We start from the raw sequence: 9,934 nt of genomic DNA, 5'->3' as shown, positions 1-9,934 counted from the left end.
AATTAAGCAAGTGAGTAGAGTAATGACCAGGAATGCTGGGATCTTGTTGATAATACTTTATGTTGATGTTATGTATAATATTTTATGCTATTGTATTTGACTAATAATCAGCAAATTGTGACATTTTGAATATAAGATCTATATGAAAATATGCTTAAGTTCGATAAGTCTATGTACAAACAAAATAATATTAAATTTAAGATTACATTTATATTTTATAAAATTTATAAATTCAGAATTATCGATAAAAAAAGAAACAAAGTAACTCATTGAAAGTTTGAAGCAGTATTCTTAAACGTTAAGAATGTTTGAATTAAATTGTATTTTCACATTCTGCAAACCAAAATTATGTTAATCGTCCAATTTAAAATTATTTTTGTTAAATAAAATGCACTACATATAAATTGTTACTGTGTTTAATAATAATAGCTGTGCAAACAGTCAACATATGTATAAAATCAAGATTTCCACTATTTCAAGACTTCCTACAACCAAATACAACTCTGGCTGAAAATATTTTCATTCTTTTGACAATTAAAGATCAGCAAACAGTGCAATAAGAGTAAAGAAATTCCGTTGGTGTTTATTTGTGTGAGCGACTACAAAGAGAGGTAAACGCAGGAATAACAATTTTCTTGCGCAAGTTATATTTATTTATTATATATTTGACATAAATTTTTTGATTTGCTTTTGATATTTAGATTACACACGAATATGAGCAAAAGGATGTATTCTACAGCCAATCTGACCGACATCCAGCTAAAGGAGCAGGGCAATCAAATGTTTTTGGCACGTAAATACGACGATGCTATTAATCTATATACTAAAGCCATAGTAAGTTTATGAAATTAGTGGTATGCATTTTTTCACACAATTACTTTCAGATTAAAAATCCAAACAATGCCACTTGCTTTACAAACCGCGCACTCTGTCACCTTAAACTAAAGCATTGGGACATGTCGTGCATGGACTGTCGTCGTGCTTTGGATATTGATGGTAATTTACTAAAGGCTCATTTCTTTCTCGGCCAAAGTTTAATGGAACAAGAACATTATGATGAAGCAATTAAACATTTGCAGCGCGGTGTGTGAAGTTTTTTATCTGCTAAATAAATTTTCTATTGATATTTATATTTTGTGGTTGTAGCTTTTGATTTGTCTAAGGAACAGAAGCTGAAGTTTGGAGATGATATAACATCACAATTGCGTTTAGCACGTAAGAAACGTTGGAATGTCTTGGAAGAAAAGCGAATTTGCCAGGAGATTGAGTTGCAAACATATATAAATAAGTGAGTGTTTTATTATTTAATTAAACTATTAAAACTTAGATTCAATTATATTACTGTTACTAATTAATTTTATGTGACGCCAAATGCATCTAGTTGCGGACTAATAATGACATATGTTTATTTAAGCCAAAAAAAATTATGTATAATTGTACTTAAAAATTTCTTTAATTTAATTGGCACAATTGGCAATAGCCAATTGATTTTTATTTGCTTAATATTATTTATTCAACATATCAAAATTGAAATTGTAGCATGACTAAACTCTTAATTTTGGCGAAACAGCTACGAAATATTCTAACTTTAATTTTTGAATGAGCTATATTTTATTTTATGATAAAATAAAGTTTTATAATTTTTCTAGTTATCTTTATAATATGAAAACATCTCAATATTTTATTTATAATATGTATCTCGTAAAAGTAAAAAGTAATCGCTAGTGCATCAAAGTGTTCAAAGAGTATTACGAGCAGCTGGAGTATACTTAAATTCCAATATTCGTGCTGCTTTAAGATATTTGATTAATCCATTATTTGAATGTGAAATAAAAGGACAAATTATTTGTATAGTAATTGTTTATGTTCCTTCTCAACTAACTGCTTGTCTTCTACATAAAATTAGTAGAATACGACGAAATATATATATACATATATCGAAAAAAATTATAAGTAGTGAATGCAGAAAAAACCAAAATCTTCAGTTTCTCTGCTAAATAGGTTACAATAACTCTTTACATTGCGTTGTATCTGCTTATCAATGTATCTTTCTCCTACATATTACTCCAGAATTATAGCCTTCTACGTATTTGCAGTAGGAAATTAATATTTATTCATATTTTTTTTAGTAGAACCATAATTCTTGTGGAAGTTTATTTAAAATTTAAACTTTTATTATATATTGTTTTTTAAAGAGCTAATTGGTCAATAGTTAAATAATAAACTTTAAATTAAAAATTTTTTTTTTTAATATTTTATTCTAACCGATATTTCGACTATAATATAATCAATAGTCATTATCAGGGTATATATCAAAAAATTTTAAATTTTTGTTTAATTTTCACTAAGATTAATATATACAATTGTTAAAAAAGATACTTTAAGGATGTAGTATTGTGTAAATGTCAACCGCATACGTTATGATATGTACCGCCTTGTGTAGAAATGCTACTTTTATATTAGCTCTACAGATTAATAATCCTAGTAACCAGCATATACAGTGACTCCATCGCATAATCGGACAAGCATTTGTTCGATATAAATGTGCTCTAAACTTTAAAAAAAATAGTAAAAATATGATTTTTTTTGCTTTAATTAATACTTAACATACTTATCTATCTAAATTATAAAAAAAAATAAAACACTTCTCGTAATAACTATTAATTTAAAGTAAAAAACAGAACAAACAAAATTTTTTGGGCTCAACGTATAATCGGACAAAATTAAGCAACCATGTTAAAAATGCACAAATGTGGCATTTATTTTGTTGAATATCCTTTGTTATCCAGAATGGCCTGAAGACGATTTGGAACTGATTTTACCAATTTTTGGCACACTTCTGGCTCAATTGAGTACCATGCTTCGAGTAAAGCCTGCTTTAGCTGTACTATTGTGTTAATTTTTTTTTGGTACACTCTCTCAGCTAATTCCTCCCAAAGATGCTCAATTATATTAAGGTCTGGGCTCTGTACAGGTGTGTCTATGAGTTTGGGGCAGTTATGGATCAACCAATGCTTTGCTACGCCTGACGTATGCGTGGGATCGTTGTCCTGATAAAAATTAAAATTTTCTGCGATACTCAACTTCTCTGTACTTTGCTTTGCATTCTGTTTCAGAATGTCGAGGTATCTAGATTTGTTCATTTTACTATCTATAAAATGCAAATTACCTACTCCCGCACTCGACATACAACCCCAAACCATAACAGAGCCTCCTCCATGTTTTATAGTTATTTTTGTATTGTGATGATTGAATTCTGCATTTGGTTTACGCCATACAAACATCTTACCATCAGATCTATACAGATAAAATTTACTTTTATCAGTAAACAAAACCTTAAAAAAATGAAAATCATCAATGAAAATGTGTTTAAGATGATTTACCATCAATTTACTTGATTCCAAAAGCCTTCTGTTTTTAGTAAATATTCCTTAGCATATTTTATTCTTTTGTTTTTATTTTTAATACTTATAAACGGCTTCTTTTTGGCAATTCTTCCGTGATAATCGAATTTATGTAATGTATTGCGAATAGTATTTAAGCATATATCTTTCCCAGGGCGGGATTTTAATGATAATTTAAGGTCTTTTGCGGTTTTGAAAGGATTTTTCTTTATTTCTTTCAATATCGAACGCTCTTCTCGATCATTTAATATAGTGCCTTAAGCTGCTCTGATCTTATTGGCCAGCCTAAACTCATCATGGGACCTCTTGATAATGTTTTGAATAGTAGATTGACTTATTCCAACTAAATTGACAATTTCTCTAACGGTTTTACCTTCGAAATTCAATTTAATTATTAATTGCCTAATTTCGACAGTAGATTGCTTTCCATTTGGTGCTATTTTAATACTAATTTATCTTACAATTATATAATTTTTAATTTATTAAGATAAATAATGTAAAAAACATTGTTCTGACAATTATTATTGTAGTTTTGAAGTGCATATTTGTAAAATTACAGTATTTTTAGCATGAATGCTTAATTTTGTCCGATTATACGTTGAGCCCAAAAAATTGTGTTGGTTCTGTTTTTTATTTTAAATTAATAGTTATTATGAGAAATGTTTTGATTTTTTTTATAATTCAGATAGATAAGTATGTTAAGTATTAATTAAAGCAAAAAAAAATCATATTTTTAGGATTTTTTTTAAAGTTTAGAGCACATTTATATCGAACAAATGCTTGTCCGATTATGCGATGGAGTCACTGTATAATCGTCCAGTTATTTGCAGTGTAATGGAAAATATTTTCGAACATCCTTTAAGTTATAGTTTTTTCATCATTCCGATTGAGTTAAATCCAAACGATGCTAGAAATATTTAATTTAGCTAACTAAGAGCATTTATATTTGTTATTATTAATAAAAAATAAATTTCTTTATGTGTTTATTTGCTGGATTTATTATACATTTTTTTAATTTGCCAGAAAATTCACATTATCTATTTTATATTTTAGCTGTAGCGAATTGTGTATCATGAAATATACATTTCTACTATCAAATACTTGCCAAAAGAAGTTTCTCCGCTCTGAGTTTTCTGTTCCTATTAAACACATTAATTGCTATTTTGATATCAAAGTCTAGAATAAGGTGATGATTTATTTAGAATTTCAACAAGTCAACTAACAGGCTATAATGCTTTTTTCTGATATTACAATGAGCCTAGTTTCTACTATCTAAGTGTGTGTTGTTTCGCTTTGGTAGGGCTGCCTTTCAGATCTACTATCTAGCATCTGCTTAAATTGATTTAACTTAAATTAATTATTTCATTGATGTATTTAATAATTGCTTGTGTAATTTTTGCTATAAAAAAGTATGGGATTAAATCAACATCAGTACTTAATATGAATTTTATTATTGTTATTTATAATAAATAAGAATAATTTATTTTTATATTTGTTACTGGGCTTAGGTCGTTTATTTAACACATAAATTTATAAAAATGTTTTTAAAATAAAATAAAAAATTACACAAAATTATTTATATTAAAAATATTTATAATATAGTAATAATAAACAAAGAAAGAAATTACATATTTAAATACATGTAAATAAACATATATCCAAAACAATAAACCAAAAATGACAAACATTGTCTCTTTCAATGTTTGACATTTTTAATATTTAAATTTATTTAATCAAAAGCAAAAACGCACAGGAAGATATGCTGATCTACGGTCTGTCATCAGTTAGAAAATAAATAAATGATATTGATTCTAATATAGTTAAAGTTTAGTATGAGGGTGGGATAACCCACCAGCCACAATAGAGTAAAAGTACGCAATAGCACTAACTCAAATCACAACAACAACAACAACAACATAAATTTAAAAAATAAAATTTGAAATTAAAATTAAAAAATAGGAAAATTTTTAAGTTAACAAACAATGGAGGATAAATTCTAATTTTAAATTTATTAATTATATATTAAATTTTTCTATTTTTATAGTTTAGTCTTTTTTATAGTTTAGTCTCTAATTGTCCTGAACTTTAATAATGTGTAACATTTCCAACATTAGTCTACGTCTATACTTCTTCAAAAATTGGAGTATAGTTCATCATAGAACAACGGGTTGCTAATGCTATCTTTTGGTCATTGAGAGTTGATCTGCTCTTTATGTCGTGTTTGTGACCAGCGATTCTTGTTCTAAGTTTGTTTTTTGTTGTACCAACATATGCCCACTGGCATATGTTAGGCCCGTCACCTCCACATGGAATTTTGTATACGACTTCATGCTCATCTAATTTGTCCATTGGAGTTTTTGTTTTGTTAAAAAAATATTTTTATCTTGTTTCTGGCTTTGCGAGTCAATGTGTGTGTCTTCATTATAGCAGTTGGATTTGCTAAAATTTTCTCAAAACCTAGGGATATACGTCATAGGAAGATAAATTTTTGGTTGGGGATCTGATTTTGTTTTACGCGCTGTATTCCCTTGTTTTAGAAGAGAATATATCGTGCATTTGGGATAATCATTTTTAAGCAAGATGTCAATTAGAATTTTTCATTTTCCTTATCAAAAATTTGATCGCTGATATTCAGTACACGTATAATCAAATTCAGAGCTGTGTTCCGAGTTGAAATTAATATATCGTCTAGTATTTGTAGGTTTTTGATACCAATTAATTTTAAGTTTATTGTTGTGTCTTATAACTATTGCTTCAAGATAGGTAAGTTTTTCAGATTCTTCTACTTCTTTGGTAAACTTTATATATCTATGGAAATATGGAAATTATTTAATGTGTGTTATGTATAATTTGACAATAGTTGTGACATTTTGAATCAATACATACTTTTCACACGAATGTTTTTTTATTCAGTTGGATGTTGTAATGGTTTTTTTTCCAGAATAAGTATATTTAACAAGCTTGGATACTGAGTTTTACTCTGTTTATTGGTTGATAGTTGTTATCAAAACGACAGTAGCTATGGCGTAATTAAAATGCAACGCTGGAAGTTAATTGAATTAACACCAAAATCTAGTTTGCATTAGGCTCATAACGTAATAGTCAAGCAACCCTTGAGAGGAGATTGGTTTGTTGACAATTTAGTCATCGCTATGGTCATGGAACTCTGCTAGTTTAATCTAGATACCATAACGAATTGTCGTTTAAATTGTAGTAGTGTAATATATCAATAATGAAATGATGAAAAATTTATTTCTGATATAAAGTTTGAAACATAATTGTGTATAAATTTTCAACAAATATAATTAGGTATCTGTGGAATTAGTTTATGAAGCATTGATTTCAACACATCTTATGTACGTTTTATCTAGAGCAGGGCAGTTCAAAGCACGGTCCACGGGTTTCATGCGGCACCCGGCTAATCTTTGTGAGGCCCGCAACATTTTTCTCATCTAGTACAATCAAAAAAATTTTTCTTTGTTATATTTTGGTAACTACATTATTTTATTTTTATGGTATCCCAAAAAAATTACACTTTGCTTAATTGACAAAGACTTTAATATATGTTTCCTTTTACAACTGTTTCAAAACACACGTATCCAATGCCATAAGTTATCACATTAAAAATAAGACATGTTTCGTATGACAGCAACTAATATTAACAATCTTGATATTGATAGAATTGTAAAAGATAAATTAATAAAAAATTAAAACATTATTTAATTTTAACATTATCGCTGTATTATTATTTTTCTCTCACAAGATTGTGAACGTATTTATTTATTTCTGCGTCCTTTCAATCTATTCAATGAATTGAATTGGTCCGGGATCTATTTGGTCTGGACAGCCCTGATACAGAGAATTGATTATTAAATTATAGGAATTGTTATGTTAAATATTCAGTTGGTTAACAGTAGTCAAATGTTTAGAGTAACAAATTTTACTACTAAACATCATTCATAATAAATGAACTAATAACAATTTTTTATAGGCTAATAAAAGACGATATGGAGAACCGCTTAGCAAAGTTAAAAATTGATGATACAACCTCCGAAGACCAACTGAAAGAGAAACAGCAAGAAATTGAACAGGAATGCGTATGTAGACTACAAATAATACTTAATATATGTTTTTTTTAATCGTATATTTTTTATTATTTTAGGATGACCATATCAAGGAGCTCAATAATGTTTTTGCAAAAGTTGACGATAGGAGACGTGTAAGTAATATACTTTGCATACTCTCTCTTCATTCTACATACAAATTTTCTCCAATGATAAAAAGTTTTTAAACTCAAAAATAAATAATAATAACAATAATAATAATAACAATAATAATAATAATAACAATAATAATAATAATAACAATAATAATAATAATAACAATAATAATAATAACAATTATAATAATAAACGACTTTATCCCGGTAATAATCAAAAAATTTATTTCAAATTTGGTCATAATAACAATAAATTTATTATTATTGCTTTTTATTATTATTATTTTTATTATTATTATTTTTATTATTATTGTTATTATTATTGTTATTATTATTATTATTTTTTTTTTATTATTATTATTTTTTTTTTATTATTATTATTTATAATTATTATTATTTTTTTTTTTATTATTATTATTTATAATTATTATTATTTATTATTATTATTATTTTTTATTATTATTGCTTTTTATTATTATTATTTTTAATATTATTATTACTTTTATTATTATTTTTTTATTATTATTTTTTATATTATTATTTTTTTTATTTTTATTTTTTTTATTTTTATTTTTATTTTATTGTTAATATTTTATTATCATTTTATTATTAATATATTTTTTTTATTATTTTATTTTGTTATTCTTTCATTTTATTTTATTATTCTTTCATTTTATTTTGTTATTTTTTATTATTATTATTTTTTATTATTATTATTATTATTATTTTGTTTTATTATTATTATGTTTTTATTTTTCTATTCATTTTGTGGACTTATAAAGCTTTGAACATTATAGCATATATAAGAGACTACGTCGATATGGATGTGGTTACGAGATTAATATGGAAGGTCCAGTATTTTGTTTGTTAATACGCTAGATTTCGGAAAGTCTTACTATATTAAGGTTAATGTCAGGTTTGATATTGATTGATATTGATTTAAGCGATTTGTGAATAAGTAATGATAAAACAATGATAGAACAATATTGTAAATACAAAAACATATTTGCTTGCATTCGAACTGAGATAAACATGCACCAGGAATTCATATTTGCAAATATAGGGATTTGTTTAAGTCAGATTTATTTTACGATGAGACATTTGCTTGGGTCATGCTAAGAGGATATTTAATTTATTATATACGATTATTATATATTATTATATGTAATATCCAATTATTTATTTGCTTTGTTGAAAATAAATTACTTTCTACTTTTATATTTTTTTATATTTAATTCGTTTTTAATACAAATATGTATCTGAATTCTATATTGATATATTTATATATTTTTCTTTTAGAAACGTGATGTTCCTGATTTTTTGTGTGGCAAAATTAGTTTTGAGATTCTTACTGATCCTGTGATAACGCCATCAGGCATAACTTATGAGCGCAAAGATATCGAGGAACATCTACAACGCGTTGGACATTTCGACCCAGTTACACGCGTTAAGCTAACACAAGATCAATTGATACCGAATTTTTCCATGAAAGAAGTTGTTGATGGTTTTATTGCTGATAATGAGTGGGCCTTACATTATTAAACATTTAAAATATCGTTAATTAAAGCTATTTATTTATCGTTTGTACTTTTAACATTTGTATATTTTACATAAAATTATGTTCCAGAACTCCCACAAAAAATCACTAAAATATGAAAATGAAGATATGTCCTATTTATATGCTGACTTGTTTAGTACAACTATCAAAAAATTAATACATTTTCCTAATAAAAAATAAAATAATTAGGTTAACAAATTTCCATGTAAATATAAATTGAATCATATGCAATTAAGTAGGTCTGTCTATATTACACAGAAAACGGTTTAGTTTAAATGTTAAATTTGAGATGCTTTATTTCGCTCAACTCAATGATTCAATCTCGAAATTTTGGAAAAGTGTTATTTGAAACCATCTTAAAATCGTGATCAGAGCTGAAAAAAGTATCATTGATTTGAGCATTTTGTTAATTAATTTTATATTGCACTAGTAACCTTAAAATTTATAAACACGGCCAAAATACGGTTATGATTATGCGAATCGCGACGTTAAAAAATTGATATCATTTTAAAAAATGGTAAAAAATTGTGAAAATTTTTTGTATACATAAAGATTGTGTATTATCACTTGTAATATATATATAAATATTTTTTTTTTTAAATGTGTATAATATTTAATAACATATGAAATATTGTCTTGAGTATTTATATTTTAAATCCACGCAATTTTTAAATTTACCTGAATTTATATTTAAAACTCAATTTAATTGAAATGAGTTACTTTAGCTGACTTTATTTTTCATTATATTTTAAT

The 9,934-nt window shown here is 26.0% G+C and overlaps 1 protein-coding gene across 2 annotated transcripts; it reads left to right on the top strand.

Moving 5' to 3' along the window:
• The first annotated feature begins 299 nt into the window (after positions 1-299).
• LOC119689880 (E3 ubiquitin-protein ligase CHIP) lies at positions 300-9,707 on the top strand. Of its 2 annotated transcripts, none has more exons than XM_038104811.1 (7): positions 300-639; positions 702-834; positions 885-1,083; positions 1,147-1,288; positions 7,396-7,501; positions 7,567-7,623; positions 8,923-9,707. In XM_038104811.1, the coding sequence occupies exons 2-7, from the start codon at positions 715-717 to the stop codon at positions 9,163-9,165; spliced, it is 867 nt and encodes a 288-aa protein (XP_037960739.1). In that variant the 5' UTR covers positions 300-639; positions 702-714; the 3' UTR covers positions 9,166-9,707. The 2 variants fall into 2 exon arrangements, with proteins under 2 accessions (XP_037960739.1, XP_037960738.1); XM_038104810.1 differs by having other exon boundaries at positions 301-611; positions 8,923-9,705.
• Positions 9,708-9,934: the final 227 nt, after the last annotated feature.

This window comes from Teleopsis dalmanni, chromosome X (genome assembly GCF_002237135.1).
Source record: "Teleopsis dalmanni isolate 2A chromosome X, ASM223713v2, whole genome shotgun sequence".
Classification (NCBI taxonomy): Eukaryota; Metazoa; Arthropoda; class Insecta; order Diptera; family Diopsidae; genus Teleopsis; species Teleopsis dalmanni.
Note: the sequence above shows the minus strand (reverse complement) of the source record. Positions and strands in the feature narration are given on the sequence as shown.

Coding starts and splice junctions, on each gene's coding strand:
- LOC119689880 (XM_038104811.1), top strand. CDS start 715: ATGAGCAAAAGGATGTATTCTACAGCCAATCTGACCGACATCCAGCTA. Junction 1,084..1,146: donor AATTAAACATTTGCAGCGCG/GTGTGTGAAGTT, acceptor TTGTGGTTGTAG/CTTTTGATTTGTCTAAGGAA. Junction 7,624..8,922: donor AAGTTGACGATAGGAGACGT/GTAAGTAATATA, acceptor TTTTTCTTTTAG/AAACGTGATGTTCCTGATTT.